Consider the following 20,756-nt stretch of genomic DNA (forward strand, 5'->3'; position numbering starts at 1 on the left):
AAAAAATCTTACTTAAAAAATTTTACTTTACGCGTTCCTGGCAGTAGGAAATTGTTTCAAAAGTCCTATTATTTATTAAAGGGTAAACTATCTAAAGAAATGTATACAATAGTTAGGTAATATATTTTGTTTATTCCTTACAGTCTTATAAAAACTATTATTAAATCAACGTAAAGAATTAACTACAAAAATCAGTACTTGAACCTCTGAACTTTTGACCCCTGTATTTGAAATCAAACTTCTTGCTACAATAATGATTTGTAATTCAATATTTGCAACAACGTAAAAAATAGTTTATGAAAGATACGTGCAACGTAACATACTAACGTCACTTATAAAGGATTTACAACCGATATATCCAGGCTCCAAGTTGAAGTTGAGTATCTATTAAATTGTATTTTTTACTTTTGAGTAAAATAATATATAATCAAAGTAAAGGTTAGGTTAAATCCTCAGTTAAAAAAATTTTATAAGTAAAACCAATAAGTACATGAAAAAAAAGAGTTGAACATATACCACGAATTCAAATGATATAACATACAATATGTTTATTTAGGATTTATTTTATATATAAAATGAGACCATTTTAAAGTATCATATATCTATCAATGATATGGTTTCAGTTGTTTATATTCATAATATTAGAACATAATTTATAGATTCTATATAAAAATTATGAACCAATTTGATAGTTTTATGAATGGATTTATATTATATACGAAATAAAAAAAGCATAAATACCATTGATCATGATTCATGCAACATACTGAGTAAGTAATGTCATGTCACCCTTATCGAATAATATGCGCTAAACCTGTGATCATTAGGTTAAATCTACCCTCGTACGCTCTGCAGAGTTAGTAGCTCTCTCCAAAACCAATTAAATTAGAGCTGTTATCTTCTATAAGGTAGGTACAGTGGCAAACGTTTATCCGTTTTAGTCCATACCTTCGGAGCTAGAGTAACTCAAGAATTCAAATACCATAGAGTGATTCAGTTAAAATATACTTCGTCGACTCAAAATACATATATCCCAGTGTTTTTTATTTACAATTTACAAATTAGTTATACTTTAAGAGTAAAAAGACTTTACATTTCGTTTCACTTAATTAACCTGTTGATGCCTATTTCTAAGGTAAGACTTAAACCAGATTGACGGTGACTCACAAAACCAGATTTTTCCAGAATTGTGAAGAGGATACAATGATCCATAAAATCAAACGCTTTGTAAAGTTTATATAGACTGCATCTACTGAGACACTATTTTAAATGATTTGTATATAAAGTTACTAAAAACTTAATTACGACTGGTATAAAATCCACGTTGTTCCTTCATGATAATTATATTAACTGGTACTTGAATACAGTTTACTTCTAAGGACTCAAACAATTTTTATATATTATGTTATTGCACTGAAATTGGTATTACTTGATGAACATTTAACGCGTTATGTAATGTCTACCTAATTTTTGTACGTAGGTTTAAATAAGTATAATATCATATGCCATGACTAAAAATGAGTGTATTTAAATTATAGAATTCGCAGTGCTGCGGAGTCTAAAGAAAAAATTGGAAATATTTTTATTTATTAGTTTTTTTTTTTTTTATTAAAATGAGTACCTATGTGCAAGGCTTTAATCTTCATAAATGTAAATAAGAGTACGACAGTAGAAAACTATTGGCAACCATGATATAATATTAATGAAAAGTCATTCAATATTCAAGTAGGTATTAAATCTCTATCGACTACATACATTATGTATAATATTTATATTTCTCTTATTATAAACAAAATTTTGTAGCTATACGATAAGAATAAAATGAATAAATATTATTTTAAATACTGCTACAATAATAATATTACGGTAGAAATTTCGATGTAATTTTCATTGTTTTTCAAAGGTCGATACCTAGGTGATAATCATTTTATAACATACGCTATATGTATTTTAGACTTTTGTATCAGAATAAAATGTTCGTAATGTGCAGTTTGTTCACGATTTTCAAATTTAAAGTTATTTTACTATTGGTTTTAGGATTTTAGGGTATTTAACACTACAATTTAAAATGTTAATCAATTTTTATATTAACATTTTTAATTACTTTAGCCATTATTTCCATACAGATTTAATATACCTAACCATAGATAGTCTAGCATGTTATATATTTTGTACCATTAGGTATTCAAGTGGAAAGTTTTTATATTTTAGTTATTGGAAAACGTAAAATAAATAAAAAACTACATCATAAATTATATGTTTATGCTTATAACATGGTGTAATATGCAAATGGACAATAGAAATTGTATTATCGCTAATAAATATTTACCTAGAGCTTTTTGTGTCGTGCTTTTTTTTTAAATTTACAATAATGCAGAAACACGATTAATGCTGATAACGAATCTCGACAAGGTGCTTGATATTATACCTAATGTAAATAATCCACGCGATAGGTATATTCAAATATCTTATATTATATTTCCATAGTATTGTTTATCTTATTTTACAAAAAACAGAGAAAACTGATTCATTTTAACAATATTTCCTTACGTTCAACACCCTGTATCAAAGATTATTTACTAATCTACTTTGTTTTCAATGTAAAAGCTTAGGTCGGGTTTTTAAGTGTCCTTATATGATATACATTCTAATTTATATAAAGGTATAGAACAACCAACAATTAGTTCTTATAATTTTTCTATATTTCGAGTATACGGTTGATTCCTTCACGATATAACTACTTTAACATCTAATAGTTTTAAACACACATTAATTATTATTATTTTTTTTTTTTTAGAAAAATGAAACACCGGCAACTAAAATGTCATCTAAAACTTGTGGGTATATAACAAAAACAATTAATAAACCACTATATATTTTAAGATTTTTGTATTTATATTGACATCGTTAATTGTTTTTATACTTTATTTGTTTTACTTTTAGTTATTCTGTTCCACTATGATGTGCTTCACTCAATTTCTCATTGGATGTTCATATTCATTCTCATCTACACTTTTATCAGAACTTCGTGAACCTTCGTCAACAATACATTTGACTATCGAAGAGGAGTCTTGGATAAGTATGAGGAACAATGGACAATTATTATATTATTAAAATAACTGTTATACATTCTATAATTATTTTTAAATAAAATTATAGAAAGACAGTTTTAGGTATTTGAGTAGAAGTAAATTAAAAATGTATTCAAATACTTTTCTTAGTTCCGGATACTATAGTATTGATTTATCATCTACAATGATTTTTAAATTATGTAGTACCTATGTTAACATGTTACCTAATACGCATTCTGTGCAATTTTAAGTTGCGATTTAGTAAATAGTTATTTTGATATGATTACGACACATATGGTAGGTACATAATATAAATATCATACAAATGATACTCATTAAATTGATATTAAATAGTATACTTATCCACTATTAGGTGCAAAATAACTCTAAACCCACAAATGAATTAAAATTAAAGGTAATTATTATCATCTTATATCCTTGTTCTAAATACTGAATAATTACATATTTCATTAAATTTCTTATTATTTATTACCTAATCAAAAGTTTAAATTTTTGCACAGTGATATCAGATATATAACGATGAGTGTGTTTTTTTTATCATGACATTTTGTAGTTGTAAAAATTCATCAATCTAATAGATAATTGTATCTTGTTGATGCTTATTATGGGGTTAAACTAAAAATTTTCTGTACTTATCGAAATAATCAAGTAAAACTAAAAACCAATTACTGAAAAACGGTAGTATCTAAGCAATTTCAGTTTTTGATGAAATTGATGTTTTTAATTTGTTTTAGTTCAATAATAAACAACAGTAAAATATATTTTGTTTTATTCAACAAATATTTATAATAACACATACTAGACATAATATGAATTAAACATATTTTGCTCCCTTTGACAGCTATTTAAGTATATAGACATTTTAATCATCGACTTTTTGTTTTCTGATTATTCGCATATGTTACTAAATATTTTTATTTTATTCATAAATACTTATTGATAAATTTATTTAAATGCTTTTTAAACCTAACCTAACCTAACCTTCAGTTAAACACCAATATATATATATATATATATGAAAAACAAAAAAAAATAACATACACAAAATATTTTAAATCCAATACATAAGTTAGGTACATAGGTTAACATTTACTCAAAATCTAATATGTTTGATCATCATCATATAATTTAAAATTTGAATTTAAAATTCTTTGAAAATAAAAAAAAATAATCAAACCTATAAGATATTTAAAAATTATAACTGATCCAACTTTGAACTATCAATGTTTCAACTACTCTGAAGTATCTTTTAAAGTACTGTCCATATCCACTTATAGCATATTATAGTAAATATATATGTTATGAGATTATCATTACTGAATGATCTTTGGAACGTGCTATACTTCTTAATATACTTATTATCTTAATTTGTGTTAATGATATTATTCTTTTTTTAACGAAAAATAATTAAAATTTTTATTCATCGAACGTGGTTATTTTGAATTTTATAATAATTTTTAAGTATTATTATATTATAGTTATCTCGAAAAAAAATACAAAATAAAAATTACCTTAAAGTAAAGCAGTATTGTATTTATAATATACTAATGAGCCATCTCAGTATAATTTATTTAACACTTGTCATTGAATATTTATTCAATATATCCTGACTATAAAATATAAAATATAAAATACAGATAAACTTTAACATTAAGTTAATTTTAAATAATATACAAATACATTTTTCTTATTTTCTCGAATTTACTTGTTTTGATATCTTAGTATATACTATATACTATATTTTATTCAAATTTTATATTATTTATGTACAAAATAATTCTATTAATTTTTTTATGAAAATTTACATTTGAAAAAAATATTTCTTAGTTTTATTTCATTGGAATTTTTCTTTAAATAACATTTACTGTGTACATCATACTATGATACCTATAAACTTTTATTAACTATAATTTACGATATATTTCAGCAAGTATTACAGTACTTATATGTCCAATTGGCTTACTTATGATTGGAATACTAACGGATAAATTTGGTAGAAGAAAAACTGTTCAAATTGTCTATATACCAATGGCTTTAAGTTGGCTGATAATTACATTTGCTAACTCTTATACAACAATATTAATTGGGAAAATTATACTTGGAATCCCGTTTGGTGAGTTTTACATATTATAATTAAAATATTGTGAAATTATACAATTATTTATCTAAATCTCTAATATTATAGAACATACATATTCTATAGTAATATAATCAGTGCCGTAACTACCCTCTGTGGCGCCCTTGGTGAATTTTATTTTGGCGCTTATTTTTGTTTTATTTCACACGTATCTATCAATAATTTTTATATAAACATAATAAAATTACATTTTTTAATTTTTACGTTTTAATCAAAATACTGCCATATTTTTTAAATAATCGAATCTTAAAACCAAGATACATATTTTTATTTAACTCAAATGCACCCTTACATTACTGCGCCCTTAGCAAGCGCCCATGTCGCCAACCTCTAGTTACGGCACTGAGTATAGTACTTAGCTATATGGGTTCTAATGTGTTTTATTGCTGTTAGTTAATCTGAAAATATATGTAGGTACACACAAAAGACAATTTTTCCTACTATATAAAAATCAATATAGTTATAATTTGTACTATTTATTTTTAAGATACATTTTATTGGATAGTATAAAAGCAAATATCTAATTTACAAGTTGTCTGATTAGTCTTCGTGATTTTTAAACAATGTATTCTGTTAGGTGCGATTTTAGTAAATTAAATTTATTAATTATATTAAATTAAATTATTCGCCGATTTGAGAGTGAAAAACTCTTTGGATTTATTAAGCTTAAATTATATATGAATTGAAATGTATTAGAAATTTGATAGGAAAGAAATAATTAGAGTAAGTCTATGTTCTACTCGTACTAAATATGCTAAATTAAACTTAAAGTGAACTGGACTATAAGTATTGATGCACGTATTATAAGACATTAAAATTAAAGCTTATGAAAGTTAAAATACAATTTTTTAGATAAATTATAGTATGCACTTTTCACCAGTTATCTATACTATATACTCTATAGGTTCCATATAATCTAACAATATTTTAGTATTGATCTAACAAGTTCACCATATATTGACTTGAGAGAACTAAATAGGTTGATTTCAAAAACAGCTCTTTTAATGAAACCTTGTAACTTTAATGCCTTACAAGTAGAGTATGTATCTAAATTTGTTTTGGGACTGTAAGATGTGACAAATGTGAAACCCAGTGCATGCAGTATTATGGTATTTAAAAAGACTGAAAATGTTAACAAAAGTTTGATGATGAAGTATAAGGTATATAAATCTCTCGTTTATCTTGTACTAGAATGTTTTTTGCATACATAGTATAATGTACCAGAGGGCGAACAAATGGTAGATCGTGAATAATTTCAAAGTCGATCATGTCAGAATTTATTTTTAGGGCTACTCGCCCTATATGTTTCTTAATAATTATAGACTATAGTTATTCGATAAAAAAAAAATTCTAATGGAAGTCAATCCTCAAAGGTGAAGTATATTTTTAGTAGATCATGACCAAAAAAATTTTGGCCACACCTGGTATATATTATTATGTTAAAGTATAATATAATACGTTTTGCTATGTGTAAGTTACAAGAGTATTAAAAATTAAAATTAAAACTATGACATTTTTTTTATTTGATCCTATTATAATAAATTTAATTTTAATATTAATTACTCTCCGACTCCGAAGCCTGTCAGTAAGCCCGTGGTTCTAGATAATAGAGACAGTAAATATCTGGGTAGTAACGTAGTATGGTATCCTATCGATTCTATGAACTCTTCCGTTTGAAAAATTACCAGAGTAAACGAGACACTAGGGATCGCTATTTCCGACAAGCTATTTGCTTATAATAAATACGAGGTACAATTCACTCGGTTCATCTCGGCTCTTGGCGAAATTGACCGTACGCGCGGGATATATTGTCAACTCATAAATGCAAATATTTAATATTATAATTTGTTGCGTTTAGTGAAAATAAATGAATAATAATCATCAATCCCACACCTAACTCGGACGATTTCGGTCAACAGGCGTGAGTACGTGCATGTTTCTGTACATTTCCGAAATAACTCCGGCCAACCTGCGACCGCTGTACATAACGTTGGTCACCATGACCGTGGGCCTGGGCATGATGGTGGAATGCATATTGGCCATGTTCTTCCACTGGCAGATCATTTCCGGTATCATGTTGGTGATGAGCGTGGCCAATTTCTGCACGCTGTTCATGGTGCCGGAACCGCCGATGTGGCTCAGGTCCAAAGGCCGAACGGCCGAGGCGGACGAGGTGGACAAGTGGTTGGACTTGGGCCACGTGATGGGCACCCCGGCAACGGCGGCACCGGCCACCACGGTGGACACGGCCGACGTGCCCGACACCGCGACGGTGGACGGTGACAAGAAGACGGCCGTCGCTCCGACGCCGTACTGGTCGCTGTTCTTGCGGCGCAACGTGTGGATGCCGACGGCCATCACGCTGACGTTCTTCGTCTGCCAGCAGGGTAGCGGCGTGTACGTGCTGCTGTTCTACTCGATGGACGTGCTCCGGGACTGCAGAGTGCCGTGGGACAGCAACACCGTTTCGCTGTTCCTGTCCGTGGCCCGGCTAATGGGCGGTGTGGGTTTCGCGGCCATGCACCGGGTCGCGCGCCGGAAGCTCGTCATGATTTCCGGCGGATGTATGGCCGTGTCGCTGCTCGTCGTGGTCGCCTACATGAGCGCGTTCACCGGCGTCCAGGACCCGCCGTTCGCGATGACGCTCATCATCGCCTTTGTAATGTTCATGTTTTTCGCCCTGTTCGCCATCCTGCCGATGCCTTGGATACTGTGTGGTGAGGTTTTTCCGATGGAAGTTAAAGGTAATAACGTAATCGCCATTAAATCGGCTACCTATACGCGGGTGTATAACTGTTGTTTTCGATTCGTTCGGTAGACAATAGGTGTACTAGCTAATCCTGCATGGCGTTTCTCGTATCGAATTAATACCAACGGATTAACCCCCTTCTTAAACTCCTTTAACTATAAATGATAGTGTTAACAATACATTATATAATATGCATACAAAGGAAAATGCTCTATGCACTCTTTGCTTATCAACGCTTATTCCGAACCACAGCGCCTAAACACTTAAACATTTTGTGATATAATGTATATAATTTTCTATAGGTGAGACAAGAAAGTATTTTATAAATTCAAAATTTCAATACGAGCGCACATTCAAACATAAATGAACTAACATTTAAAACAACGTTCCTATTTTAATCAACAACAATAAAAAAAATTTTATGGGAATTAGATTATACATATGTGTCCTGAAATGATTCAACTGCTCTAAATGTTATTTAATGACGTATAATTTATCTAATTCAGAACACTTCCATACGCTTGTCTATTTCATGTGTTTCGAGATTCAATGAATTACAACAAATGGTTTACATATAAATAATAATAATATAATTTGTATTAACGTAAAGTTATCTATTTTAAAATGATCTTATTATGCATTATATATTATATTATATATAGATCATATATTATACATAACATATGTCCAATATTAATTTGTTTAATTTACTAGCAGTTTAAGATGATATTTACATATGTATATATATATATGCTCATATTTTTTCAGGTGTTATGAATGGAGTTGTTCAGACATGTGGATATGTTATGTGGTTTATGATTTGCAAAATATACCCATCAATGATCTCAAGTTTAGGAGTGGAAATCGTTTGGTCGATATTTGCTTTCTTCTGTATATTAAATGTGCTATTTGCCATATTTATAATGCCTGAAACTAAAGGGAAAACTCTAGCTGAAGTCTTACTATATTTCGAACCACAGAAACAAGTTAAGAAAATCAATTTTCCTTAATAATACGTTAATATATTATATGATTAAAAAAACTGATTACATTATTTGTGATCGTGTTTGACCATCGATACATATACGTATAAATCGTTTTATTTTTATAATTTTATTATTAGTTCTACTAATGTATTATTGTGTTGATAAAATGTTTGTCAATAATTTAGTTTTAAATCAATATCCGTAACATAAAGTTATTCAAATCTTAATAGTAAATCAGTTATGGTGGCCTCCGAAACTGTTCATGTACACTTTATATAAGATTATCATTTATCTTTGTAACTCAATTTGTTTTATATCATAAGCTCATCCACGTGGTATATAATTCGTATGTATTTTTACTTTTTTATCAGTACCTATTATGTTTATTCAAGAGATGATTTGTTTGTTTATTAATTTAACAAACATGGTTTGATATAAAATTCAGCGTTAAGAGTATAACTTAATTTCCTCTTTATCTTCTAATCTCAATTACTTAAGCTATATCAAATTCTTTATTTAGACCTTAAATTACCTTGTTAATTAGCAGTTTAAATTAAGAGCTTCAAATACAATTTTCTACTAAGACTGAGTTATGTATTTTACGGTCAAAGCCCAATTATTTTCGATCGCAATAATTGAATAGTTATCGGGGTGTTTGGATCTTGAGAAGATTTTATTTTTAGCTTTTTCAATTTTCATCAAACATATCAACTATGATAGTGAAAACAGTTAAACTGTATAAACACACATTGAAATAAAAATATTCATATACCTATTGTAATAAAGGATAAAATTAAATATTTTATTTATAATATATTATGTATTTTTTTTAATAACAATAAAATGTATATACGTTTATAAATAAAATATTCAGAATCAACAACATAACTTGTTAATGGTCTGAATTTATGATATACAAATTAAAATATAATTTTATATATTTCAATAATGTACATGATATAAAAATCATAGTTTAAGGTAAATTTCTTATTTATTTTGTCGTTTTAAATTGTACGCGACAATACCAAAAATGTTTATTTATTTTTTTATGAAATGTTGCTAATTTCTTATTAGATAATAAATTGATGTTATTTGTCATATTTACTTAATAAACTATGCCTACCTCATAGGCATTTTTTATCATATTTATATATTTTTATTATTTTTAATTTATGAAACAATAACAATATTTACACAATGTTTTACAAAACCTAACACAAACTAGCCAATAGTTGACCCTTAAGAAATTTTAAATGCTGCATAGCTGCATGTAAAAGTTTTGTAATAGATTATTATGTGATTCTTCAACACTTCATATACATAGTACCTACAGTATAGAATATAATTGTTTTATTTAGGCAAAATGTTGACTCAAAATGATTTCACTCATCTTAGAAAATAAAGAAATAGTATTACCCCTTCCCTCTTAAGAATTAACAATTAAAGATAAGGTTTTTCATAAATATTTTATACTGCAACCATAAAATGATTTAATACTTTTACGTATATTAATTTATTTTTATGTACACGATGTCATTTTTATAATTTAAATTATATAGAATATAATTTTATAAGAATTTGAAGTTCATATATTAACAAAATTTAACAAAATCAAAACAAACTAATCATCGTTAAAAATTTATAAAATAAATAATTTTTCTAGCTAAAACATGAACATATAATAAAAAGTTTCATAGCTAACACCGAAAGCAAAAATCTGAAAAATATATAAAATGTTTTATTTATTTTTAAACATATATATATACGAGTATAGACATTTTATGATCAAATATGGATTAATTGCATATTAAACTATGAATAATGAAGTTCATTATTTTGTTACAGTTCAAGTACATTGTTAGTGATAACATAGGTACAACTTTTACTCGTATTGTCTATTATATTTTATACAGTATACACCCAATGATATTTTCAAAAAAATTGATTCAACCTTTTTTAATAAGTAATAGTAATAAAAATTTCTTTAACCAATAGCAATGTCAAAAAACATAACATTAAATAAACTTAGTGTTATAGGCTGATAGACCGTCTCCATTCAGAATCAACTTTTTGTGCACAATGATATACCATTGAATTCAAATTGAACACGCCTATCACGATGACCCCACTCGACCACTACCGTACAATAGAGTGGTACCCACTTGCCAACCTTTTATTTAATTGAAAATTGATTATTGTTTTTTTTTTTTTTTATTATTATTTAATCAAAATATGACTTTATTCTCAATTTATACTATATACTACGTATTCCGTTTTCTTACTTACCACTTAATATATTATATGAAAAATACAATTTAATGTAACTGATTTAAAGACGTACCAAAATAATAAAATATATTTTACAATTCAACATGTTGTATTTACGGCTGATAGAAAATAATATAAAAAAACCCATTAACATCGTAACACTAAATTTATAACCAATTAATATATGGACATACAGGTAGATAGTACATTATGAAACACTCGTCTTGTGTTTGTGACGTGTCTTTCATTGGTTCGCAAATAACTCTCTTTGTTCATAAATTACTGCACTATATATATTATGGATTCTCATAGACACTATGTATGTGATTACGTAATTATACTTTTGCAACGGCTGTATTGTAGTCTGTATAATTTAATTAAAGTCGGTGCTAAATGGCGAAGTTCTGTCATCTTGTACAACACACGCTCATAATATAATACATTTTGTTAATAACTGTTTTGTTATTCAATATGTATTCTATAATGTAATCATTTTAAGAAGTAGAGAACTGTTTACCTTGTAACAACACTGTTTGATTCAGTAAATGCGATACAGCATTGTATAATATTGTTATGAAAACAGTTTCATTTTCAGGTTCATATTATATTTACGGTTGTCTTGTTTTGAATGTTCGTATCGTCTTTAATATTGTTGTGTATAGTGCAATGTCTTCTACATTTCTATTTATAGTCCGTTCTCTCTGATTTTTAAGTACTATAATAATTATCTAATAATTATTAATAAACGATAGTTCTATTTAATATCAGTGTAAAGCAATGAGTTGAAAATATTGTAAACAACATTGTACGATACAAATCATGTGGCTATAATTTTAAAATATTTGGTTATTATACATGACAAAAATATAATAATAACCCAATAGAAATAATTAAAATAAAATGTAAGGACGATTGATGCATTTAAACAAAATAAAATAATATTATATTATATACTAATAAAATGTCTAAAAAAAAATACAGTAGAAGTTCCTCCAATAATCAATATTAAACATTTTAAAGCGATCTTCGACGCATCTATGTACCTATATTGCCTATACATCACGCCGTCATTACCTATTAAGCTGTAATAAGACTGAGGAGTGCCAAACCACAGGAAATTATAATACTTATTAATATTTGCAAACAAATATTTTAATTGGGTTATTTCTTGCGTTTTATTTACAAACTATAAATGTTAAGTATTTTATTTAATGATAAACAAAACGCATACGCAACAAAACATTTTATTCGTGCTAGTACAGTTTTAATTATTTTTTTTTATTTATACAATATTAAAATTATAAATAAAAAAATTAGTAACCAAGAATTACAATTCAAATAAATAATAATTAACCAGGCAAACACACTTTATTATTAACTACAAATTGAATTTACTAAGAAATCTTGTACATGTGAAAATGGACGTCCGTGTTTAAGATTTAAAAAAATGAATTATAGTGCTTCATTGATTTTCAGCTATTTTGCGTGTGTATATTCAGACTGAATCGCTATAAAAGAAAATTTCAATTTACATGAAAAATAATAAGCTGACACAAAATAATATAAAGAACATTTCTATAATATATTTCATATACGTACACATTATTCGTGCAACCAATACGCAATGTGACTTGCGTCTGCATATGATAATAATATCGCAATATAGTAATAATATGCGCTTTAAATTTTGGATAAGTTTATTTATTAATCTGTCAAGAGTTACTTGTCAAAAATATCAAGTAACAAAAATAAGTGGCATTATTACAATAACAATACCCAGTACATTTATAAATATTAAATGTCCCGTACAATTTGTTGACCGTGCAAAATATATGTTTTGTTCAATTTTGTTACTAACAATTAGTGTAACATATGTGAATAAAAATAATATTATTGATTTTCTTATTCGAAGTATAGATGATATTTCCGACTTATCAATTTTACATAACTATCCCGTTCGCTGTTGCCCGCTCAAATTATTTTAACCATCATTTTTTTAAAAGTAAAATTTTTAATGATTTTCTAATATTTCGTTGTAAACTATATTCTTATTAACTTTTATGATCAAGAAAATCATAGATCTATAAAATATGTTTTCTAAACTTACACGAGAGCAAGCAACATAGTTTTTATACTCATAAGCTTCATTGCCCATTACAATTACTCGCCTATTTATACCATTCTCACTTTGTTGAATTCGTTATTTAAACTCATCGTTCACAGATGACACGGCATTTCTTATATACATTTAAAAAATGAATAACTTTATAATAAACCAACCCTTATAGAATCAGTAATGCGTTTAAAACCTTCTCCGCCTGAACTAACACATGGTTCTACGTCATAATATGTCGGTTTTAATCAATTCACTGACAAATCATTAATTTAAAATTAACTGAAAACATTTATGTTAATACAATGTTGGAAATTTTTTTTAGTTGTAAGCTCGACTTTGCCAGAGAAAAAGTTTAAACATTTTTGTATTAAATTTAAATTATATTTTCTCGGAGAAATTAAATCACTGATTTATTCATATTTTATCATTCAATATTCCGTAAATAAGAATTGGATTGATTAAACAACGAGTATGCTTAAAACCTATTCCGTAGTGTACTATTTCATTTAAATAAAACTTCATGACAATTGATCGAGTGATTCCCAATACCATTTGAATCTAAAATACATAAGAACCATTTGTTCTGTTTTAAAGAAAATTGTCCGGTTTGTCGTAGTATTTATACAAATCTATATAAGTATTATATATTGTTTCATATCTTGACAATCAGTATATTTTTTACTTATTGCATAAAAGTATTATGTTTTTTTAAAAAAAAAATATGGTCATTCTAATCTAAGATTCACACATGTATTTTTTAAGATATATTTATGTAAACATTACCTGGAACCCAATTTAAGTGCCCTTTTTGGGTTCATTTGTAAACCTAAGAACCAATAAAACACACACAAGTTTAATTAATTTCATCAAAACTTATCCAGCAGTTTTAGAAGCAGTTCAGTGACAATACATACAATATATAGAAGAATTATACATCTAAAAATTACTAGAGCAAGTACAAGTAAATTACATTATATAAATAATTGAAAAAAAAGCATTTATTTCAATTCTTTAAGTATTAAGTAATATCTAAAATCATTAAGCCACAGTAAATAGTTTAATTTTACGAAAGAAAAAAATTGATTATATGTGTGTCAATCAATTCGTCTAAAAACAAAATTAAAAAATTATTCTCTCATGACGTCTTTGACATGTCCCATTTACTTTCTTATAATAGCATGAACTAACCGTATTTTGCTTGTAACGGATATTATAATCAAGGGCACCTATTATCGTTACAGTCAAAAATATAAAACCATAAAACTAAATCTAAAATAAGTTATACATATAACATTTTAAAAATATTAAAAAATTATTTCCAGGATATATTTACAGCATTTGATAATACAATTTTTACAAAATTATGAAAATTTAAAAATTATTTTGCAGCTAAAAATTTAAAAATACATATGCACATTTTATATTTGCACACAATTATAGTTGCTAATTTTAAAAATAACATTTTTTAGTCATATAACTTTAACTCACTATACGTAACACGCACATATATTCTTACTTAGTACAAATAATGAAATTTTATAAATATTTAAATTAATAAATGTTGACTTGTAAACTATTTCACAAGGAACGTATTTACATCGTTATACAGACGTCCATAACTATTCACAAGTTAATAACAACTACTAATATTCTATGAAATAATATTACTATTATTATTATAATTGAGATATTTATGCTAGCGGCAATTGATATAATGCATAACATAAGTTATATATTAAAAACTAGAACTTATTATTAATGAATAACAGACATAAAATAACTATTAGAAAAAAATAACAGTAACACAATTAATATTGATTAAGATTAAAAAATATTTAAGATTTTATAAAAATTATTTCAACAGTATCGCTAGTAAAAAATTATATAAATAATATTATATTATAATAAATATTTTTACAAAATATATATGTAACCATCTCCGCTTGGAATTGTTTTTCAGATTTATTTTATATTACTACAATAATTTTTAAAGTAAGACGTTTATTAAATATAACAGCTAATCGTGTTTTGCTTCTAGCTCATATACTTGTGTTCAATTTTGAACCATAAAACAAACTGAAATGAAAAACATAATTTAAATAAATCTTATAGGAAGACATTGTATCAGAATTTATAAACAATATTGTTAAGAATACTTTTCAAATATATTCAGAATATGTACTTAAGTATTTAGTGTCATGTTATCATTCGTATTTAAAATATGTATACGAACACTTTCTTTTAAAAGTATTAGAGTATACAAATATAAATACTCATTTTTTTTTAAAAAAAAATATTCAAAATTTTTTTTATTTTGTTCATTTAAGTTAATATTGAAATATTTGTACTCTTTTGTACAATATATTTGACAATTAAAAATTAAAAATTATAATAATTACTATTTTACAATTCATAACATGAAAATATTGATCATTGAATTACAATGATGTAACGAAAAAAAATTATTTCTATTCTATAGTATAAAAATATGAAGAAAAAGTATTTAAAAATTAAAAACATATTTAAATACAAATATTACAATACTAGATAAAACTGTTTATAAAATATCTCACGAGGACTTGATTTCATTCTCAAATCAATCTTGTTTTTTTTTTATATATGTATTTATTAATTATTTAATCCTAATGAATATGAACCAGTTTAAAATTATGAAAACAAATGGTTTTAAATCATAAACTTACAAATTAAAAAACTCACATGTTTTAACTGTAGTTTATTTCTATAATTACACGTAGATAGTATATGTCAGTACATTTTCTAGTTAAAAGTTCAACAAGAAGATTGGTACCCACGCTATAATATACACTTGTAAATTATAACGATTACCAACTGACTAATATTCATGAATTCCAATATGCTTTTGTACACAGAAATATAATAAAAGATAATATTATAATAAATTTGTTCTCAACTTTCCTAACCTACAATTCAAATTTTAATAAGTTTTATATATTATAAATGTAACTTCTACAATATCATAAGTAATGAAACATAAATATTTGAATACTTGCATAATCTCAAGCCAAATATATAATAACGTGTTTACTGTTTATAAACAAATACTTAACTTTTCTCTATTAGATTTTTCATAAGAGTAGCACAAGAATAAAAGCGATAACCAAAATGTTTGAAAAAAAAGACAATTTAAATACAATTGTAAAACCTATTATAGTTATAAGACCCTAATTAATTTTTGAAACATCCAAATATTATGTAAAAGCTTTTAAAGTTTTATTCATTAATGAATAGAATATTATTACAAATTTACACTTCAAATAAAATGTTAATTGAATTATATCGACTTATTATTACTTAAAATATATACCTACCAATTTTAAGAAGATACTTTATTTTATTAAAATAATTTTGAAAGTAAACCTTATAAAAATAATCATATGTTTTTTTTTTTGTAACTCAATTTGTTATAATTAACAATCATGTACTGATAAACTAAAATGTCAGTTTTTGAGACTTTAACTTGACAATGTAAAATGAATGTAACTTATCGAATCATCGCAAATGAAATATTTATTAGTTTATTACATTATTACACTAACAATAACCAACTTACTGTCAATCAATATCCGTCAAAGTTCATATCAATCTCGCTCCCAGTTAACAAGTACCCTTTTATATTGCCGCAGCTGTCTTATTTGAAAATATTACTATAATAAACGATTTCAATCATCTATTGTATTTTCTTGAAAGCAGCTTTTATTTAGAAAACAACTAGCAGGTATATAACATAAATCAAAATTTCACAGTAATGGCATGTTAAGTATATAACTTTAAAATTCTACAAAAATTGAATAGAAAATTTATTTTAATATTCCTGCAGGCTGCAATACATCTCATTGCAAAATTATAACATTATGTTGTATTTACTTTCTTAAAATTTACACGGTTTATTGTGTTTTGCTATTTTATTATCTTTTAGTTAAAACTATTTATACATAATACATATATACATATTTTATATTTTTTTTGTTTATATTCTGTTATCATTTACGTGAAAAAAGTATTTTTGAACATGTTATTTTGAAGTAAATTTATCAAAATTATTTTCAAAACAACAAGAATACATTGTTATAAAGCCAATCCTATGATAATTTATAAATTTCACTTGATTTATGTATGATTTAAAATAATATTTACATAATCATTTCATGAAACAGATAATAATTATAAATTACTCTTTAGTCTCAAACTAATCGATATTATAAAAACAGCTTAATAATAAAATAAAAACTTATATTTATTTATAAAAACTATTTTAATAATATTAGTAATATTTATTACTTTGCGATAATTTTATTACTACGAAAAGTTCTGATTAAATAATTATATTGAAAAACAAACTTAATTAGAAATTCAGCTATATATTTTGATGTAATATTTAACTTAATCTGTTAAATATTAAAACATATGAAGTACATATACACAATATTGTGATAGTATTTTTATTCTTTAAGCGATGATTAATTATTACACTAAGAAAAAGAGATTTTAAATCAATATAAATTACCACTATTTTTATAAATTTTCTAAAAAAAGTTGAAAATTAAAAATTAAAATAATATCTATTATGTTAAATTTACAATCGTCAATAAGTCTAAACGAAAAACGAAAAAAGCACTTTTATAGCCTACAAAGTAATTTATAAAATAGAAAAATTAATTAACTATAACAATAGTTGCTAAACCGGTATTTAGAATAATTTGTAGCTTTAGCCTTTAAGTGCTTACTATTGTACTAATGTACAGTTATTATAGTAAGTTTTTAATTTTTGTAGATAATTAAATTTGTATTCATTATTGAATTTTATTTTAGAAACCTTCAATTTTAACGTATAAACTTATAAAAAAAAATATTTGAACCAACATGTTTATTTTGAGTAATGAGAAACCAACATCGTGTATCTGTTTTAGGATTACAAAAACTTGAATTTTAATTCGTATTGATTCAGTCACAATTCACGAGTAATAAATGTGATCAAAAGTGATGTCATATTTAAACAATATCACATAATATAATATAGATATGAGTGTATGACAAATTTAATTCAATTATTTTAGATATTAAAATGTGTTTAAGTTTAAAAATGATAATCCTTAAAACATATTATTATAAAGATAAAATTAAGTTCATGATGCAATAATGAATTATACAAAAATAAAAGTTAAATTTATAAAATTAGGAAGTTAATCAATATTTATAAACAATATTATTCATCGATACCTTTATAACTATTAAGTGATACGTTTGATAAGTATGTATTATGACTATAATCGTTATTAAAAAATTAAATAAATTTTTTACAAATTTTAATTGTAATCTTTTTTTATTTATACTTTTTCGAATAACTATATTCTATAACATACATTTTCGATTGCATTTTCAGAAGTAAAACATTTTTTGAAATACTTCGAGTTCTTGTTAACTCAATACATAAATACTACTCTGCTATACAGTAAATTGGTTACTTTTATGTGTATGTTGAATTTGAATATTTAACGATAAATCTATGAATAAGAAAAAACGATTAAAAGCCAAGAGTGTCTGTCAACCTATATCGCTAAGTATATTTCATGATATGATTTTTAAACTATTATTAAAGTAATTTATTTTACTATTAATATTATGGCAGATTGATTTGATTTTCTGATAAAATTACATTTATCATATTATTGTAATAATATATACTACATTTTAAATTATTATTTACTTTTTAGTCAATACCACTTTCCCCGAAAATAGCATGAATAAATACATAGTATAAAATTAATTTTCATATTTTGAAAAGTGCATTGCCTTTATTAAAATTCATAATACACGTAAAAATTTTGAAACCATATGAAAATGTTTTGTACTATAACAAAAAAACTAACATCATACGATCTTCATTTAAGTATACTCTTTAGTCCAAATTTAAACTTAAAATATCCATAAAAAAAAAAGTACTCAGATAATTTTTATAATTGCTGGTTTCATCATTGTATTCGATATTTTTTCATCACTTTTTTTTTAATTTATTTATGTAATACATTGTCATTTATCGGTTTTTTTTCGTATATATTATATAAAAAAAAAAAAAATATTTTTATTTAGCCTATAGTGGATTGAACGCTTGTTCCATCTCTTGCTCGGTGATTTTTGATGTAAAAAAAAAAAAATAATAATAATGGTAATTAAGTATCTAACTATCAATCATACCTCTTATCATCAATAATCTAGTAGGTACCTACTGTTTTGTATGTGAAATGGTTAAAGTCGAATGCTGCGTTTGAGTGTTAACAACGAAACTAAACATCACGGGTGAGCAATCCTACTGCGTCGGATCGCAGACAGTGTGGGCGCATTGATAAAATATTATATGTATATAACTGTTTAAGTATACAATTCATTCACTGAGACTTGTTTGTAATATTAATTAATTTTAAATGTATCACGAAAATACAAACTATGTATAAAGAATTAAATTTAAATATGTGTTTATTTTAACAACGTTAATAGTGGTTTTAAATAATTTTGAATATATTAATATTACTATATTCATACGTACTTTAAAGTTTAATTATAAATACATATACTGTGTTTAATTACTAATAACCACATAATACAACACAAAAAAATTTCGGGGGGGGGGGGGGTTGAACCCCCAAACCCCCCCCCCAGTTACTGCCTTGGGTAGTGTATTGTATAGAAATCAGTTAATTTAATATTTTATTAATTAAAAAATAAAAAATGAATTTTTAAGTAATATGTATTTATGATAAAATAAAATATTAAGACATAAAAACTTAGAAGGAAATTTTACTCAATGAAATAATAAGTATTATACTTTGCATGAACGTTTAATCTTACACAAAAACTGCCAACTATAATGGAACTCTGAATGCCTATGACAGTATCTATAAAATGTCAAAACTAAAACAAAAATCGGTATCATTACTAATACAATGTTTTTAAGCATACACCACTCGGACAATTGCATCATTTAGATTTATCTATTAAACAATAATACCTAAGTACAATGCATGTAACAACAATAGATAGTTACAATGTTTATCCGATCAATTATATTCTTTAGTTTCTATCTATAATATTTAATTATACACTTATTATTAAAACATCATCATATTCATTCATGCATATATATATAGGTAGGTATATACATATTGAGTCTATTCCAGTTATTTAATTATTTAATTTAATATGTGTATACAAATAAACACTTGTGAGCATATCAATAAATTATACTCAAATTATAGGCTGTAGTTATTTATCTAACTTAACTAAAAAATTGTTTTATGCTCATTATACTCATTTCTTTTGAATTTATTTCGAAGAAAATAAAATAATACACTACATACTACATTTAAACTAT

The 20,756-nt window shown here is 25.3% G+C and overlaps 1 protein-coding gene across 2 annotated transcripts; it reads left to right on the forward strand.

Annotated features, from left to right (window-relative positions):
• Positions 1-2,673: 2,673 nt before the first annotated feature.
• Positions 2,674-10,109, forward strand: LOC114129748 (facilitated trehalose transporter Tret1-like). 2 transcript variants are annotated; one of them, XM_027994573.2, is made up of 5 exons: positions 2,674-2,837; positions 2,944-3,079; positions 5,020-5,205; positions 7,149-7,973; positions 8,747-10,109. In XM_027994573.2, the coding sequence occupies exons 1-5, from the start codon at positions 2,802-2,804 to the stop codon at positions 8,986-8,988; spliced, it is 1,425 nt and encodes a 474-aa protein (XP_027850374.1). In that variant the 5' UTR covers positions 2,674-2,801; the 3' UTR covers positions 8,989-10,109. The 2 variants fall into 2 exon arrangements, with proteins under 2 accessions (XP_027850374.1, XP_027850375.1); XM_027994574.2 differs by having other exon boundaries at positions 2,703-2,841.
• Positions 10,110-20,756: the final 10,647 nt, after the last annotated feature.

The sequence above is a fragment of the Aphis gossypii genome, chromosome X (genome assembly GCF_020184175.1).
Source record: "Aphis gossypii isolate Hap1 chromosome X, ASM2018417v2, whole genome shotgun sequence".
NCBI lineage: Eukaryota > Metazoa > Arthropoda > Insecta > Hemiptera > Aphididae > Aphis > Aphis gossypii.